The sequence below is a fragment of the Copidosoma floridanum genome, unplaced genomic scaffold (genome assembly GCF_036245765.1).
Source record: "Copidosoma floridanum isolate Cflo_tuat_1 unplaced genomic scaffold, Cflo_Japanese_pri ptg000013l, whole genome shotgun sequence".
NCBI lineage: Eukaryota > Metazoa > Arthropoda > Insecta > Hymenoptera > Encyrtidae > Copidosoma > Copidosoma floridanum.
This window is the reverse complement of record NW_028321890.1, coordinates 28,601,738-28,620,835: the sequence shown is the minus strand read 5'-3', so window position 1 is coordinate 28,620,835 and position 19,098 is coordinate 28,601,738. Positions and strand designations below refer to the sequence as shown.

The 19,098-nt window shown below is 46.6% G+C and overlaps 2 protein-coding genes across 4 annotated transcripts in view; both read left to right on the top strand.

Annotated features, from left to right (window-relative positions):
- The window catches only part of ed (hemicentin protein echinoid), a 33,886-nt gene extending 21,629 nt beyond the window's left edge, over positions 1–12,257 (top strand). The window contains exons 2-9 of one of the 3 annotated variants that reach the window (XM_014354841.2): positions 2,808–3,791; positions 3,976–4,456; positions 5,196–6,069; positions 6,167–6,527; positions 6,858–7,005; positions 9,891–10,081; positions 10,771–11,076; positions 12,097–12,257. In XM_014354841.2, the coding sequence (XP_014210327.1) occupies positions 2,808–3,791; positions 3,976–4,456; positions 5,196–6,069; positions 6,167–6,527; positions 6,858–7,005; positions 9,891–10,081; positions 10,771–11,076; positions 12,097–12,257 (3,506 nt within the window). Of the gene's footprint in view, positions 1–2,807; positions 3,792–3,975; positions 4,457–5,195; positions 6,070–6,166; positions 6,528–6,839; positions 7,006–9,890; positions 10,082–10,770; positions 11,077–12,096 lie in introns of all 3 variants that reach the window. The other 2 variants (XM_014354840.2, XM_014354839.2) reach the window with 2 other exon arrangements.
- Positions 12,258–12,266: 9 nt separating this feature from the next.
- LOC149374989 (uncharacterized) lies at positions 12,267–13,496 on the top strand. The gene has a single exon (XM_089590785.1). It carries the CDS (start codon positions 12,351–12,353, stop codon positions 13,323–13,325), a length of 975 nt encoding a protein of 324 aa, XP_089446911.1. The 5' UTR covers positions 12,267–12,350; the 3' UTR covers positions 13,326–13,496.
- Positions 13,497–19,098: the final 5,602 nt, after the last annotated feature.

The window sequence follows — 19,098 nt, the reverse complement described above, 5'->3', positions numbered from 1 at the left end:
ACGAAGCAGATAACGAAACTTGGTTGTTGCGTGCACTTTTATTGCCTTTGCCTGCTTGGGTTTGCCACCGTACGTATAATTATGCCCAATGAAGATCGGCTAATGAATCGACTCGTTTGATCCATCATAGAACGAGGCACACTCGTATACTATATCATACCCACATGATGTTAATAACGCGAGTTGGAAGTGTATTAAATGACTGTGACTCGAATTAATCAGCTGATTACCCCTCCGCAAAAATATACTTTCCAACTCTCTGTTTCCGTAACACTTTTACCTACAATTAAATCTTACGAATAAACCGAGAGACGTCGCAAACAAAATCTCTGGAATCCCGTCGTCCCGACAACAACCACACGAATAAACGTCAACTGGCCATCACGTAAGATCTGTCTTTTATGCTCACTCGATAAAACAAAAAAGAAAGAAAAAAAAAAAAAAAACATTATTGTACACGCATAAAAAAGCCCCCAATATCCATCCGGACGACAGGCAAAGATAAAATCGGTATAGAGTCCCGTTGGGCGGGTTATTAAGAAGACGAGTGTGTCTTGCTGCGTATACGAGAAAGGTACGACGCAACGGTACTCACGCACTCCCCTTCTCCCTCCGGCGTCAGTTGTCGCGGGTACATGTACACGATGTGATTTTTTTCTCTCGCGTCTCCATCGCGGCGTTACACGTTCTCAGCAACGTGTGTGTACGAGTGGCTTGAATGTAGGCGCTTACATGTACCCGTGCACTCGCGTCCCGTTGAACTTCTCGGCGAACATAACAGTTCCCCGTGCCAGAAAGAGAAGAAGCTGCCGATCCGATGTGTATTGTTATCGCCTGTAACTGGCATATATACATGCATGTAGAGGGGAAAACGGTTGTCGATGCGTGCACCGCCGGCAGATGCACCCACTCGATTAATAATCGGTGAATACTGTAAAAAAAAAAAAAAAAAAAAAAGAGAGAAGCCAGAGTTGAAGGATTTTGCAGTGGCAGCTAAAGTATTTTCGGTCGAGTTTTGCGCCGAGTCCGGTGGTATGAGGACGCGAAATTTGAATTATGCAGGTTTTGGAGGCGAAGATGCACGTGTGAGCATGTGGGTCGCGATTTTATTCGCGTTTGTCGAGAATCGCCAAAGGGAATATTTTGTAGGTTGCGGGTGTTGTTTTCCATTGTATATCCCTTCTTCGCTTGTTTTCCAATTTTTCTGTCCACTTATTGCTTACATTACAATGCGGCTTTTCTTTTCCCCGTCCGAATAACAATTGTTTGTAACAAAGGTTATCGGGTGAAAATCTATTGAATTGGTGATTCGGAAAAATGCAGGGAAAAACGGGGAAAAATTAAAAATCCTTCGAGAATTCAATTAGCGATTATTAATAGGAGCTAGCCGAGCTAGACAGGCTGCGTGAATTATTCGACAGAAAGAAATTACGGCTCGTTTAATAAGAAAATTTTACCTTTTACCTTCAAAAATGTTCATTATAGAGCTTTGCTCTGTGTGTGCATGGGTGTGTTTGATTGCTTCGAGACGCGCATTAGCTTTGAGGAAAAAAAGTGTATTGACCGTCGTCGTCAAAGGGAGTAGCTAAAATTGCGAGAATCTTACCTTTTTTTTTTGTTTTTAATTTTATTCCTCTATACTCATCGCTAGAGAGCAAATTCTCGTTATAATCTCCATGGTGCTTCCGTAACGAATTTCCTTAGTCGAGGGAATCAGTCAAGCTTAATAAACGTCCTTTTGCTACGCGAGTCGTAATAAAATTCATCAAACACATTTACATGCACCCTTTTACGAGGAAAAAAAAAAAGATGATTAAACCACATTGCTCGTTAAACTGTGGGTATTTGTCACAATCATTTTTAAACCTTTCGCGTGGACGGAGCGAAAAAAAACAACAATCAGCCAACACCCGTTGGTACGAAGGAAAAAAACTAAATCGTCTGGCGCCCTTCCAAACATCCTTCGAAGGCGCGATCCTATATGTACATAAAACTCGACCAGTTCGCAAGACAAACATCCACCGGAACGTGTATGAAAGTTCTCTCCATTTTTCTTTGCGCCCGGACAAAGTATACTGTTTTTCTCTGTCATTGAGGCAAATGAGGGCTTATCAGTCGTAGACACCCGTACTTTGCCGCTGGTACGTACAAAAATAAGCGTGGCTTTGTCCGATTAGTTTTTTGACCGACGAGAAAAGGCCAGAGTTGGAAAATATATATATATGCACAGGCAGTTCCGTTTCCTACGAGACGGAGGATTATATATAGGTATAACCGACAATGCTCCTTCGATAAAGGGTTTTTGCAAACAAAAAAGAAAGGAGAGATAGAAAACGAGGACGGAAAAGACGTCACAGTCCTTTTGCCTCGTAACAATACTTGCGCAACTGTGCTACAAGGCTCTTTTCACTTGTCGATCATTAAAGTACCAGGTAACGTTATTTCGCTGCCGTGCGTAATATCGTTTTGTACACGGTATAGATATTTATATACAGCTGCTGAGGTAGAGCGTAAACTGGAGCTCTAGGCGATACAAGCGGAGCGTTTGGAATTTATTTTCCTGTGACGTAGATCTACATTGAATTTCACATTGGCATTGTTTACTTTTTTTTTCAAATTTAAAATTAAAATGCAATGGAATGGGTCTTTGAAACTCGCCAATGAAATTGTGCCCAAAATACTACCCAAGATTATTTTGACAACCAGTAATACTCATGATGCTGATTGAATCGAACAAATGAATAAACAAAACCGCACTATGCGTATGGACTTTGGTGTAACGAGTACCTTTGCCTCGAATGTTTCAGGAGTGAGCCAAGCTCTGGGAGTCGGGGTCGAAGAAACGCAGATAGACACCCACGAGGGCTCGACGGTCAAGCTGCAATGCCGATTCGGCGCCCCACGGGTCAACGCGACCTACTACTGGCTGACCCACACGAACGACCGGCACGACAGCGCCGCGGTCGAGCAAACGCCCCTGGCGCCCTACTACACCGTGTACATGAAACCCGAGGAGGGCAGGTACGACCTCGAGATCCGCAACGTGTCGTACGAGCGGGACAACGGCAAGTACGAGTGCAGGGTGAAGGTGAGCGGCACCGGGGAGAACATCTACCACAAGAACGTGACGCTGACGGTCCTGCGCGCCCCGAGTCCGCCTTACATATCCTCGGACTCGCCCAGTGCCAAGGAGGGCGAGCGCATGAAGCTCCAGTGCAACACCCAAGGCGGCAGCCCCGAGCCCGAGGTCAAGTGGTACCGTGGCAACTCCAACTCAGTCATCCACACGGGCAAGACGTACGAGTTCACCCCGACCAAGGACGACGACCGGCAGACCTTGCGCTGCGTCGTGCGCAACCGGGCCATGAAAGCCGGGGAGACCCTCTCGGACAGGCTGACCCTCGACGTGAGCTACTCCCCTAGAGTGTCCATCGGCTCGGAGAACCCACTGAGGGTCGAGCTCAACTCGCAGGCGGTCCTCAAGTGCAACGTCGACTCCAAGCCCGAGGTCGGCAAGGTCAAGTGGATCAAGGACGAGCGGTTCGTCGCCATGACCTTTAACCACGAGATACAGACGGTCACGCTGCAGGACGCGGGCAAGTACACCTGCCAGGCAGACAACGGGCTGAGCAAGAAGGGCGAGAGTTTCCTCTTCCTCGACGTCCAGTACGCCCCCACCGTGTCCATAGAGGGCGAGCGCGTGAGAACCGCCGAGGTCGAGGATCCCTTCACCGCCCACTGCAACGTCTCCTCTAACCCACCGCCCACGACCATCGAGTGGCTGCGCGAAGGTAAATATCCTCATCCCTCCTACTTACTTTTTTTTTTTTTTTTTTTTTTTTTTTTTTCATATACTCCATCGCTGTTTCAATCAACAAGGGATCATTTTGATAACCCAAAGTGAGATTGGCCCAAAGTGCCAATCAATATGCACGACAATCGATTAAGGGGTTTCAATAATGAAATTTTTGACAGGTCGACCCGAGTTCCGCATCGATGGGCCGATATTGCGCATGAACAGGGTGACGGCCGAGCACGTGGGCAACTACACGTGTCGGGCGACCAACACGATCCACCCGTCGGGTGGTGAGCGTAAGAATTATTCGGCGAGCGCGCGCGTCGAGCTCCGGGTCCGTCACAAGCCCGGCCCGGCTCGTATAACCCCGGACTCGCCGATCGCCACCGAGGGCAACAAGGTCATCCTGACGTGCGTCGCCAACCCGCCCGGCTACCCGGAGCCCCAGTTCCGCTGGTCCCACCAGGTCGACGCCGGCATCAAGCCCAGCGAGCTCTCCGGCTCCAAGTACGAGATCAACTCGGTCCATCTGGCGGACGAGGGCACCTACAAGTGCCACGCCTTCAACGAGATCGGCAACGGGGAGTCCGCCTCCGTCAACCTCACCGTGCACAAACCACCCAACATACTCACCAAGCTCCAGCCCCACCTCACCAGAAAGTAAGCTCTTTTCTTTTCCCCCCCTCAAACAATTTATCTCATCGTTTATGTGTACGTGCATTACAAATTAACAACGCACTCCAATCAAGAGCCATTTAGCTCTCCTCCTCCTCCTCCTCCTCCTTCTCTCGCTGCATCTCAAAACGACGATGAGTGCACCTCCAGCGCGGTCTAATGATATCTAACTACCGTGAGACAATGGAATAGGCAGAGAGAGAGAAACGCTTATTAGCCTTCGTGTCTCCCCTGGGAGCATCCGTGATCTAACTTTCTTGGGCCAACAAGTGCAATTCGGTTATGCATTTTAATGACACGTTGCGGCACACCCGTGCATACGTATTATGTATATATCCTATTGTTTAATATGGGTGTCTTTTCTTTCCCTCCAGCGCGTAATTGTTTTCGAGGTCCCCAAGGGAATCTGCACGTTGCTATAGTTAACCCTTTTCGAATTGAATCTTCCCTCTCTTGCTTCTGTATACGCATATTGTGTGGGTGTACCTGCGGTGTTGTTATAAATAAACTCGATAGCGGCTTTACATGGAGAACGAGAGGGCCATCAATTGTACGAATTGTCCGTAATTATAAGTACCTCGTGAAAAAAAAAAAAAAAAAAAAAGAGGAGGAGACGAAGCAGGAGAGATTGGCTCTGCGTTGGGTTTAAATTGCTCTGTGAATGAGTAGCGATTTCCTGTGGATTGTAGTAAGAGAAGAAAAAAAAAAACTCCGTTCTTTGCAGGGTTGGTGAGTCCTCGTTCCAAGTGTCGTGCGTAGCTCAGGGCAAGCCCCGGCCCTCGGTTCGCTGGCTCAAGGACGACACCGAGCTGACGAGCGATCAGAGTTTGTACAAGGTGACGACGACTCCCCTGGAAGGCCACGGGCGCGTCGTCACGGTCAACTCGACCCTGAGTTTTCTGGGCAACGCTCGGCCCGAGACCGACAAGATAGTGGCCAACGACCGGGGCAAGTACACCTGCGTCTTCGACAACGAGGTGAAGAACGCCGTCGAGTCGCAGATGATGCTCAAAGTCGAGCACTCGCCCATCAACCTAAACCTCTACGACAAGGTGGCCAACAACCTCCACGAGACCGCCAACGTGACGTGCAAGGTCCAAGCCTGGCCCAAGCCCGAGTTCCAGTGGAGCTTCGGGACCAACCTGGCGCCTCTTCAGGGCTCGTCGAGCGACGGCCACTACGAGATATCGACCACCAGCAACAACGATTACGACCTTTACACCTCCGTCCTCAAGATAACCAACATCCGCGAGACGGATTACGGGGACTACAGTTGTCGCGCTATCAACATCCACGGGAGTATCGTCTCGTCCATAAAGTTGCAGCCAAAGGGCGCCCCCGAGCGGCCCAACAACGTCAGGCCCATGGACGTCGGGCCGACCCACGTGGCCCTCGTTTGGGACCTCGGCTTCGACGGCGGTCTACCCATCACCAAGTACTTTGTCTCCTACAGGCGGGTGGCTAGCGGTGACGAGGTCGTAGCAGCCGGCTGCGCCCCGCCCCGTGGACCAGCCGGCCAGTGGTCGGAGATCGACTGTCGCAGGTCCAACCCCTGCAACGTCTCCGACCTCGAGCAGCACCAGACCTACACTTTCAAGGTAAGTCCACTCAAACGGACCTCCTCGGGTTGTTGCTTTTGGTACCGCTATATGTGCGCAAAACTACATGTCTTTTTTTTTTGTTTTCCTCGGTTAGGTGAAAGTGTACAACACGAACAACCACTCGGACTACTCGGACGAGGTGATGGCGACAACGGCGGTGGCCAGGATCCCGTCGCCCCAGCGGGTGAGCTTCGACCCGGAGAGCGGCATGCTGGCCGTGAACGTGGACGCGACTTGCCTCGGGCTCGTGGCCTCGATCGAAAAATCGGACTCTGGGTCGGACAACACTTGGCGCATCGTCGACGACTGGGGCCTCGAGGTACGCGGTAGTGGGCCGACTCTGCGCGAGGACAGGCTCAGGGATCCAGCGGCGACCAGCGCCGATCCGAGGATACGCGTCAGGCTGTGTCTGAAGGCCGACAGGCAGCGGTGCGGCGAGTACACCGAGGCTGAGAGTGAGTGGATGCTTTTTTTTTTTTTTTTTTTTTCTCTCTGCTCTTCAACTTGTGGGTCCCGAAGTACAGCGGTTGTGAGGAGAAAATGGAAAGAATTTGGTGGGATTCGAAGATGCGCGTACGGTTGGGTCACGTTTTCTTTGCCCCTCGCAGCAATATTTCATTCGTATACCTCGAAAGCGCCGCGATTGCATCGTGGTAACGGTAATTCACCAGCCGGTTGGGCACTTTCCATTTTCCCGGGCCTCGAAGCTGTGAGAAAAAAGGGGGAAAAACCGGTAGGCACATGGCGCTAACAACCGAATTTTGTAGTCGGTCCTTCGTACGTAGCTCAAGCCGGTGCGTTCGCCAGCCCGACGACGATAGCCTTCCTGGTGAGCGGCTCGGTGTCCGTCCTCTTTGGGGCGCTGTTCTTCCTGTTCTGCCGTTGCCGTAAGCGCACCACCAAAGCCAAAGACTACGAGATGGACTCCAACGCGTAAGTATACATACATACACATATTATATACCTGCGATACATTTTGCAATGTACTCCTCTTGGCTGGAAATTACGCGACGCCATCCACAGCCCTTTGTAAGTATCACAGCGCGGTGTAATGAACCGTTTCGGACTCTCCGAGCAGCGCTTGAGGTTTCACAGGATATGGGTGCCCGGAATTCGCTCGCGTCCAGCACGTCATACACTTACCCACGACTCTCCCAACGTTTACCTTTCATATCTATACGGAGAAGAAACGGACGGTAAAGTTCCGAAGGGTAGAGGGGGGGGGGGGAAATGAAAGAAAAAAAGAGTCCAAGTTTAAAGCACCTTCTTCCCTGTCTCTTCGGGCGGAGCATCGCGACCTCGGCGATTTTCCTCGATTCAATCATAACTTGGTCCCGGGGCCTATAGCTCCCCCGGGAGTACATGAAGGAATTAGCGACCGCCCTTTCGTTCTCGCGGTTAAGTAAAAGTGTATTATATAGACGGAGAAGAGGAGCCGAGGTGGCCTCGGAGCTCAAGCCGAGCGCGATATGAAAAAAATTTCAAAGTCAGATCGGCCGACGATCCCTAAGTGCAGCTCTTTCGCCTCCCCCCATCTTGTATATATATAGGTGCTGCCTCTCTCTGGCCTCTTAATCCGCGCTGACTCGTAAAGCGTGAAATGGAAGTCTCATCGAGGCTCCAAGTATATATAATATATACACTACGCGAAGACGTCGACCGAGAGGACAAAGAGCAGGTATATTGTATACATATATGTGTATAAAAGAGATAAAGAGGGACAGCTCCGGAGGAAGTGACTCGCGAGCCTCGAGTCGAGGATTTTATTTTACGAGTTACAGGATGTACACGCACGGGACGACGAGCCGATGGTATGAGCGTTGTGCGAAAAACTGGTTTATGTTAATACATGTACATGAATGTAATATACTTTGGCGACTTCCGCGTTTTAAATCACCCGGACCCTATTTGCAGGTGCTCATCCAGTTTTGTAATACTCGCGCATACGCTATTGGTACAAATGATGAATCGACGTCACTTTTCCTTCTTCTTTCCGCTTCAAATTAGCATCGTTGTGCCGTACCGATCGATAAACGCTCATTACGATCGCATGCCGATAAACGTATATATATATATAAGGGTGATGGATGTCCGGAGCTGATCTATAAAACACGAAGGGGCAAATAAAAGCAGCTGCGCGGGTAAGAAGATGCTCTCGCGGAGAAGGAAAAAGAGAGGCAGACTCGATGGGCTCGGGTCCATGGAACGTCTCTCCTCGCGCGCGTGTTGGTAAAGAGAGAGGCTTGCATTCCTCGGGAGCGATCCGCCGCGCGCGGCCAGAGGCGCTGCATCTCCTCAAAGTATTAAATGCGCACCAAGGTATTATACTTACTTGCAAAGCAGAGATGTCGTATAGTGCGGATTGTATACGGGAAGGAAAATTCGGTTTTCGACAAAATCTGCAGATAATCACGAGCTACAGGTATACGTGTACGCAAGCGATGCTGTTTTTACTCCCTTTTTCGGCGATCAGCAGTGGAGTCAAAGCTCCGCTCCTCCCCCCCCCCCTTTTTTTGCTGCTGAACGCAAAAATGGATTTCCTTCTTCGCTTCGTTCGCCTCGTTTCTTTTCTAACGTTGTTCTCTCCTCCCGCGCTCTAATGTTTAATTTTCTTCGCTACGCGTCGCAATGTCATACATAGTGCACGTGTCACGGTATTTTAACGCGCAACGACGACGGATCAGCTTATCTCCACGACATACGTACGAGGGGCTGAATAGACGCGGTAGCCCGGACACGATGATCTCGAGTTATTTTTAATCAAACCACGTACCGACAGTCCACACGACGGTTTAATGCTCGTGGAAATCCGCCGAGAAAAACAATTTCACCCCCGCCGGTCCTTTGAGCGGAGGATAAGCGCTCTTTTATTTCATCCAAACGACGAGTAGCTCGCCCCCCCCCCTCCCGCCAACCGTTTGATGCAAAGGCGCGCTCCGAGGATCGGTTTGGCAAAGAATCCGCGCTGTATAAATATATACCGAGCAAACAGTTTGGGCGCCAGGCCCGGGAGCGAAATACCTAACTCGGTGATTCGGGGTCTCTGCCCGTGGCTTCTTTCTCGTCTGGATGTATTTCTGCAGCTCGGCTGATGCACAAATATACTCCGTTGAGACGCGGCGTTACAGTGATTAGAGGTGTGCGGGTGCTTTCGGCATCTCGTCCGTTGGTGCTTTTACACTTTGGAATGTATGGATTATTTTTACATTATGGATAAAATAAAACATAGGAGTCCCCAAACTAAGGTCAAGTATCTTTGCTCCGTTAAGTTTCGTTCGTTGTTCCAGTTGGCAAATTTTCGCGATTTCGCTGCGATAACAAAAACCCAGTATCTACTTTGTACATATATTTTCGCAGTTGGAGGAGAGAGACCGGCCAATGAGTCCAAAGACTCTTCGGAGTATACGTTTTGCGTATATACAACGCGCTCCCTCCACTCCAGCGTTTCCTTCCGTCGCGAGCTTTTTTCGCCCTACAGTTTACACGAGCTTTCCTCCATTCTTCGACTTTTAACGGGATTAGCGTATCTCGCGCGACTATGGAACGCCGTTAATTGAATCGTTATTTGGCTCGCCAAGAGTACCAACCATCGTTTACGTGACGCAACGCGTCCGCCGGAAACATCGGCGTTACTCATTATATCGGCGAGTCTCTTCGTGTACGCATGATGTTATGCTGGAAAAAAAAAAAGAAGCTTGACTCACTCGCATCTCGCCGAGAGAGCGTAATTTCCAGCCACGTAGGAAACGTACGGTAACTCATCGATGACCAACGTATACGATATAACTTGTGTGTCTTCCGTTGCATGCGAAACGCAGCGTCCGACCGAGCCTGGTAACGGCGAACGGCCAGCAGACCCAGGCGCCGCCGCCCTACTACGCCGAGAACAAGGCCCTGGAGCACAGTCTGGACCACGCTCTGGCCCTCGAGGACTCGAAGACGCCGGCCTACGGGCAATCGGGTTACGGCTACCACCAGCCGAACCACAACATGAACGGTGAGAACAATGGTAATGCAGGATTTTGGGTTTTACTAATTATACTTCATGTGATGTGGTACAGTTGTGTGTGTGTGTTCCATTTTACCCCTCCCTCCCCCCCACTAATTTTTGGTGTTGGTTATATTACGCACCCTGTACCTTTCCCAGTGTGGTACCTTGTGTCCGATGCAAAAAAGTTTTTCAAGCTCCAAGACGTCCTTTAAAATACAAGTGCACTCCGATAGATACGTTATAATATATGTATACCCATGTACCTGGGTGCTCGCGAATAATAAATCGTCGCGGATCAGTTTCGAGTCGAACGAGACAATATTCGGGCTGAAACGCACGGGTGTATACATTAGAGCCGCGATCGGCGGGCAACATCAATCAAAACTCCGTAGTACCGGCTCTCCGTCTCTAAGCTGCACCGATGAATAAAAACGACCGGAGAAGTTTTACGTCGGATGGAAAAACTCGCATCGGGTGCAAGCGAGGGAGAAGACGCTTGAATATAAAAGCCGCCTCGGGGTGCGAAAAATCCCCGGGAACCCGAGTAATTATCGAAAAATTGTTCCTTGAGAACTTTTTTTTTGCTCTTACTCGGTTGCTTCCCGGGAAGGATCTTGGAAGTTGAGAAAAAAAAAATGCACTCGTCCGCGGTTCGATCGGTGCTGTGCACGAGTGATGAAACCACGCATTATTTTTTTGTTACCAAGGCGTGAACATGGGCTACATGGAGAACAGCTACTCGAACTCGAACAACGGCGGATCGGTGAACTCGCAGGACTCGATTTGGCAGATGAAATCGGCGGCTGTGGCCAACGGCGTGGGCGTCAACGGGCCCAACGTCGGTATGATCGGCACCCCGTACGACATGGGTGGGTACGGCACCACCGAGTCCGACTACCCGACCCATCCGCACTACCTGCCGCAGCGCGACGACTACAGGGAGAGCCACAACTTGAGCAGGCAGCAGTTCTGCGAGCCCTTCGCCCCCGTCGTCAAGACGCAAAAGCACGTCGGTCAGTATTTACCACTATTTTTTTCTTTTTTTCCTTACATTGCCCTTATAGCTGTAGGCGACCAGTTTATTTTCCCTCGGGGGTAGTTTCGTTTTTTTTTTTTTTTTTTCCTCTCTTTTTTCTTGAAAAGTGGACGGTAATGGTACTTAGCCGGGAGAGAAGGGGTGGCTGCAGTTAGAGAGACGTACGCGGGAACAATGAAGAAAAAAAACAAAAAAAAAAAAAGCCAACAAAGAGGCAGGCGTGCCTCTCCGGAAAATCAGCGCTGCACTGGCTCCTCCTTCTCTTCTGGACTTGATTAAGAGCTGCTCTCCGTGTAGCAGGAGCGGAGGAACGAGGGGGGGGGGGAATACTCAGAGACACGGCTTCGTTGGAAAGTCAATCGTGCCGAGAAGAATCCGGGCTCGCTGCGCTGACGTGATTTTAAACGCCGGGATTATCGACAGAGACTCGCGCACAGTTTTTTTCTTCTTCCTTTTTTATCTGAAACACGCACCTACACAGTAATCCAACCAAGTACCGCAACGTTTCAAAGTATGACATACTCGAGACTTGGGTAGTTGCTGCAGGAGACCAAATGACGGATTTCATTAAAGTTGGGGGGATCACCCGTACCGACGTAATCGTGTTTAATTGCAGAGCCGTGTTTGCCCATTAAGCTGATTGAGAGTTTGGTAAAGTAGCCTCGGCGCGAGGTTGTCGTCGGTGGTCGTTTGAAATCACTTTAAAATTCAACCCCCCAAAACAAATACTCTGGCCAATTCGCTTAACAGCCGATATACCTATACGCACAAGCGAAAACATCCACACAAAGGATCGCGTGCGCGTACTCTCTTTCTCTCGACAAATCGAATGAACGTGCTCGCTCGTACTAACGCGTACCGTGAAATTTTTTTTTATTTTTTTTTTTTTCACCAACTCGATACCGTGATAAACAATCACATTGGGCTACAAAAATCCAAAATCTCGCTCGGTAACTCATGCGACACGTATGTTGATGGTCAATTTTGTAATTTCCAGATTCGCCGTACGACGTGTCGGGTCTCCCGTATCAAGAAAACTACGACGAGGACGCGAAGCCACCGCAACAGGTGAGCCTAGCGTACGACGAGTCGCTGGAGTCTGGCTACTCGACCCCCAACAGCCGGGGTCGGCGCATCATCCGCGAGATAATTGTCTGAGACCAGCCCACCGGCTCGCGAGCCGGAAAATCGCGCACCACGTGGCTCTAGCAGCAGGCCCCCCACTACCAGCAGCATCAGCAGCAACCACCGATGGAAATCGTCATCGAGAGCGACCCCTACAGACCCTCGAGCACCAGTCCCGGGCCCACGTACCTGCGCTCCCCCGTCGCCGCCCAGCCCCACATCGGCACTAACACCGCCTTTTACTACGCCACCCTACCCCGGGGCGGTGGTGCCTCAACGTCCACCACCACCACCACCCCCCGGACCCCCGTTGTCATCGAGGCTCCAGCCGGTGCCCCCACCACCAGCGCTGTCCGACGCGTCGACAAATCCGGTCTCCTCGAGATCGTGGACGTCGAGCCCATCGGAGCCCGAAGCCACACAACGACACCGCCAGCTTCCTCCGCTACCCTGTCCAGGCGGCTAGACCGCTCGGGACTGCTCGAGGCGGTCCCTGAGGAGCACCAGTGCCACCGCACCGGCCTCGCCTCGGACGAGCTACTCGCCGCCGCGGCCACCGCCAGGTCCATGGTCGAGCGCCAGCACCACCTCCTCGGCGCCGAGACCAACGGCCTCCTCGAGGCGGCGCTCCTCCGGCGACGCGCCTTCGCAGCCAGCTCTACGTCCAACAACATCACCAGCGGCGCGTCCATGCACCCCGAGAGCGTAGAGTCGAGCTGTCCGCCGCCCCCGCCGGCCCCTTCGTCCGCCAGGAGCGGCCCGAGGGTCAAGTTCACGGACGAGAGTCTCGACGAGATCCGGGAGGCAGTGCCCGCGAGGAGTAGGCCGAGCTCCCGGCAGGCCAGCCTCTCGCACCGCATACCCGACGTCATCGAGGCGCACAACAGCAGCCTCTCGAGCGGGGCCGACGCGTCGGTGACCATGGCAGCTTCGCCGAGCGTCGAGGCGCCCGAGGGTGAGCGAGCGGAGGCCGAGGGGTGCGAGCACACGGTCATCGAGGCCGAGTCGAGGTCCCAGAAGGGATCTACTGCCGCCGCCAAGGTGGGCCACAACGACAACATACAGGCCGTCCACGTGATCATACTGTCCGAGCAGTTGTGAGGCCGGTCCGGTCAATCGGTGGCGGGCGAGAGTTGATGTAGCAGTGGACCATTTTAATGATAGGGGCTGCGTATACGTAATGTACTTTGCGGGGTGGGGGCGAGATGGAAGCGGCTGCCTTTTTACCTGGATTATACGCTTGCGCTTTGAAGCTGACGGCCTTTTGCACTCTCGGTGTTTTTTTTCATTTATTTATTTATTTATTCTGTTTCGGGTGTGGTCGATCGTCCCTAACGGAAGAGGGAGGATTTTTTTTTTTTTTTTTTTTTTTTTTGCTCGGAAAAAAAGAAGGGGGTATTTTATTTTTGATCCTTCGAATGCATCTGGTGTGCAATTTTCGATGAAAACGCGTACCTGTACTAGTACTTTATAATTTTTATTTATTTTTAGGGGGGGAAGATAAAAAGTGTGAATGGCCTGGGTTTCAAAGCGATGAGCTGCAATACCCGGTGTGACCATCTCGTCGAAAAGACCAAACTTTTTATAGACAAATCCGATAATTTATTTTTGTAGGAAAAAAAAAAAAAAAAAAAAAAAACAATGAAAAAATAAAAAAACCACGAAACAAAAAGACAGCTATAAAAATGCTTTAAATGTTCTTATAAAGAGCTTGGATTTTTTCGGCAGAGCCCGAGACTACAGACATACACACAAGAAGCGCATCGGCGTCAAGTAAGTCGTCGCGGTTTTTACACGCGACAACTACGAGTGCTCTTTTTTTATGTATTACATTAGGGGAGTGACGAGCCACCTGAGCTCGTGCGGTGACCTGACCCACGGACATCCGATGCTGAGCGTGTGCCTGTAATTATAAGCGTGACCTTTGCGATTTTTCGTGCTCGATAAATTTTCTCAAACTCAAATACACACCCACTGACGTACTTTGTACGTGTCTTTTCTCGTTTGCGAGATCAATCGTGAACTTTTAGTTTATTTTCTTGTTTTTACTCAAAATGGTTAATAACAAACACGTGTATTATATTGTAATTATTGAAGAAGATGAGAATGAAGGGAAAAACGCATAATGTATGGATAAATTTTTTTTTGCTCTACCTCTCGCAACCGACGTAGACGAAGCGCAAGGCAACACTAATGAAAAAAGAAGAAAAACGAAATGAGGCCATTGACTCTGAATCTCAAAGTTTCGGAGAATCCTTTTTTTTTTTTTTTTTTTATATATGTATACAAAAACGAAGCGGATAAAAGAGACAGATATATTATATATACATAAATTATCGAGCTCGCGCACGAGCTCTCAAAAATATGAAAATATTAGGTTTAAATATTATTACTTACGTAAGTGTGTAAATGTACATGTTGTATACTGTGAGCACGTGATCGACTACTTTTTTCTAAGGTGATGAACGAACAAAGGAAAAAAAAAATATATATATATATACATGCATATAAAGTATTTAAGTACCTAACAGCATCCAGATTACGAATAAGAGACTGCCGCGCGGCAGCGTCGATACTTAATTAAAGTGTATTTAAGTGTAAGGCACGTCTTTCTTCATTAACGATTATTTTTTTGATTATTCATCGTTACTGTACTATTATTACTGATAATATTACTTTCATCATTGTTTACTGAAAAACAAAAAAAAAACAAAAATTTTAAAACCAGAGCTATTCAAGGACGAAAGATCGAGGGCCCGGTCGGCAGGATACGCTTTACCAACTCGACTACTCCTTGAGTTTCCGCTTTTGAATCGAGGCAACGACTCGCGCCCTCGTCTCGTTACATTGCGGACTTTTTTAATTTCATTACATACCCACGAGGTCCTTGCAGAATCGACGACAAGGACTACTGGCTCTAACGGAACGTCGTACGGAAATTCTTATTTATCGCGCGCGTCCTTGCTGCGTTTCCATCAATAATTCGCTTTGAGAATTTTCAAAGTGGCGAGGACGCATACCTAATTTTAGCCAACGTCCCCACGACGGTCTGCCTCTGCCAGTATTCGATTCTGCAAAAGGACCCTCCCCAAGACACTGCAAATGACTCAGCTTCCATTTTTTTTTTTTTTTTCTTTCTTAAACAGTAAAGCGAATCCTCGGCCGGACGTGTCCTCGATCCTTATTTTATACTTTTATATGTATACACACTTGCGCGTGCGAACGCCACGTTGTCGTTATTATCATTGTATTGCGTGAGATGTACAAGCTAAGCTGTAAGACGATCGCGAAAGTATTGCAAGCGTGTGTGAAATTGTGATCCAAGATTTATATTTATCGATGTGACGTGTGTGTGTGTGTGTGATTGATATATAGTGAAGAGTAACAATAGCCTTTATGTGCGCGTAGGAGGAGAAATCTATATGTACGAGCGAGCATAAATGAATATTATAAATATATATATTATTGTATCGGGGGACAAGCAAAGTATACTGGACTGATATGCGTGAGCGAGTTAGCGACGGATGTAGATTGTACTCTCCTCTCGAGTGTGAATTTCGCGCTGAAATCGGCGTGTCTGTCCCACCTGCGAAAAACCTTTGCTTTCTCACGCGTGTCGTATCGATTGGCCGAGTGTAAATATTAGTTGGTAAGCATTTTTTTTTTTTTTTTTTTTTTCATCATTAGCGATCGCCAATTGTACTCTCCTGCGAGGAGTGCGTGCAAAAGTCGATTTCAGTCCGAGATATACGGCGCATTGTACAGGAAATGATAGATTGTACTTCTTCGCGCGTCGCCGATTTCATGTATGTTGTTCTTTATTATTATCAGTTATAATTATCATTATCATTATTATTGTCATCACTTTTTTATAATCCACTAAGCGAATCTCACAATTTTTCCTTTTTTTTTGAGGAAATTTGTTTCAATTCAACTTCCGCAACTCCAACTTGAACGTCACGGGGAGCAAAACAAAAAAGCTCGTGATGATTCGTGTTGATGAAATATACTTGTATTTTCGCTCGACGAGACTACACGCGCAAAAGTCCGGGAGTCGCGACTCTTCGCCAGATGATTGATATTCGTCGGCCACTTTGTTGTTATATAATTATTATATTACGTGTACATTAAGAACACGGCAATTGTGAGAATAAAAAAAATGAAATTGTTATCTAGATTTATTGTCGATGTAAGTGTAATAAATAATAATAAAAAAAAAAAAAAACAAAAGACATCAAGTCAATTAAGCGTTGTTATATAATGCATTTTTTGATCAAATAAAGTCTAGGGCTATTATCAACTATAAAAAAACGTACTGAGACACCTTTTATTTCTCTAACCTTCAAACGACACATGCACTAATTCACCGTTATTATATTATTCAACGAGATTATTTTTCACTGAGAACTCGACTCAGTTCCGAATTCATACACATCCAAACTGGCAATTAACGAGTTTCATTGATAAAATTAAAACAAAACTATACTCAATGTCAGAAATTTGAACCTTTATGGTGAATCAAAAACAATAGTAATGAGCCAGTACTAAAAACAGTAGCTCTTGGAACTTTTTTTCATCATTACCCACCTTTGTCACTTGATATTCATCTAATGGCCGAAGAGACGCGCACTGCAACAGAAATAATTATACATGTGTATAGTAACGATACGACATCGTAATGGTAAAATAGTTAAACTAACGTTATTGAATTTATTATTTTTGTACCACTTCGATGTGATCTCACTCATTTCCAGAGCTCGTATAGCGCAAAAGCATCGTAGAGTAAATAAAAAAAAGCAAAATCACGCTTCACCGAAGTAAAATGGTCCTTGGCCCCTTGGAAAAAAAAAGAGGGTGTGTTAATTGTTACCCTCGCCTCGGACCACTCACCTACACGCGTTCTTTCAAACGGTACCATCATAAAAATCACCCATAAAAGTCACAAGCACGTTTACAGTAGAATAGCCGAAGAATGCGGGGACAAAGTAGCAAACGATCCATGCGATTGTAACGTACGCTCTGAATATAGTTATACAGCGTGCATGTAAACACATCTCGATGCTGCTTTTTTTTCTCAACTATTATCATTCTAACTCCAAGTATGTTCATTAAAATGTGAATTTTGAAGGCTGTATCCTGGCGAGCCTTTTTAATTTTGCAGTCGAACTGAAAAAAAAAAAAAAAAAAAATCTGGTAGCAATAAACGATCGACTCATTTGTAGATGAATATAAATAATATACTTATAGATACACTCATAGCAAAACTTTTGATTCGTAAGCGCATTGAAAAAATGAGGCGAAACGCGCTGTGACCAATTACGTAGTTCTGCCAGACTTTGCGTGTGTGACTTAAGTATATACTGCCAGGCGAGCTGCCGATGTATGATTATAAATTTATATAAATATACATACATATATATATATATATCACGTGCGTAGGTGCACGAGAAAATGTTTATCCTTAAGGGACGTGTATTAAGTGTATGTACAAAACAGAAAACGTCATATTTTTTCATTGTGAGAAAATATAGGGGAAAAAAGAAGCATTTGAAAAGGGAAGCTAGAAAAAATAAAAGAAAAAAAAGTTAGGAGTACAAGGGCGTGATTTTAGAGGGAAAATACTCTAGCCGAGCATCGCCAAAGTCGGGCTTTTTAAGCGCGAGCGGCATTTGCGAGGGAGAAAAAGCCGAGTCCAGATTCATTTTTATTCTCGCATAAATATTAATATCATCGTACTAAAATCGACTCGCTGTCACTTGTAAAAAAATAAAAATAAAAAAAAAAAATAAAAAAAGAAGAGGGAAAAAAGGGGAGCGCTGAATTGTGTACATAAGAAATTTAAAAATAAATGAAGAAAAAAATTGACTCGTGCAAATATTTAATGACTTTTAATATGTATCGATAAGAAGATAACTAACTATATTTGTGTGTGCGTAAGTAAGTGGGGAAATACTAAAAAGGGCCCAGAAAGAAGAAAAATGTTGTCCCGTCAATGAAACGCAATTCTTTCAATTTTAAGTATATACATATTAATATAAAATAATAAATGAAAGATAAAGAAAATATGTATAGTATAAGAGTTTTCCAACACAAGGAGAACACATGTGTAAAACACACATACACGCACACTCGAATACATACACACGAAATGGAAGTAAAAAGCCACTTGTACATCACATAAATGTCCAAACAGAGATTTGCATTGTGATTATAATTATTGTATCAAAGTAAAGTTTTTTTTCGTTCATTTTGACTTGGTTTTCAATTGGGAATTCCGCTTCGCAGTCAAATTGTACAACGACCCCAATTTTCATGCGAGGATCGCGTGATTTTGTAAATACGCTTTATATAGTTATACATACAGTAAGAAAGAGCGTCGTGCGCACGTATGACACATTTTTCGAGTGTAATAAATTGTTATCATTATTGCTCATCTTAATTATTATGATTACGATTAGTTGTTGTGGTAATTATGTCGTATCGTCATTATTATTTGTACAAAAATTAATGTTACAATTTTTAAATAAACAATGAAATCCCAGTTACATATTTTACAGTGTCCGTAATTTTTCCCTTTATTTCTTCGACAATGAAATGGTACAAGAAACGTAAATGATAAATAATATCTTCGAAGTGATTAGCCAAAAAAAAAAAAAGTTCCATACTCCGAGCGCCATTATTTGAAAAAACATTTAAAAAAAAAAATGGATTGTCAACTGTTTGGTTGATCAATCCCAATTTTCAGCCATGGACGTTTGTTGATGGCTAACCTTTTTTAAATTTTAAGTTAACGTTTCGCGAAATTCGTCAAAATTTTTCGTAATAAAAATTCACAAGTAACAACCGCCCACGAATAATAAATAAAAACTACAAA

Coding starts and splice junctions, on each gene's coding strand:
- LOC149374989 (XM_089590785.1), top strand. CDS start 12,351: ATGGAAATCGTCATCGAGAGCGACCCCTACAGACCCTCGAGCACCAGT.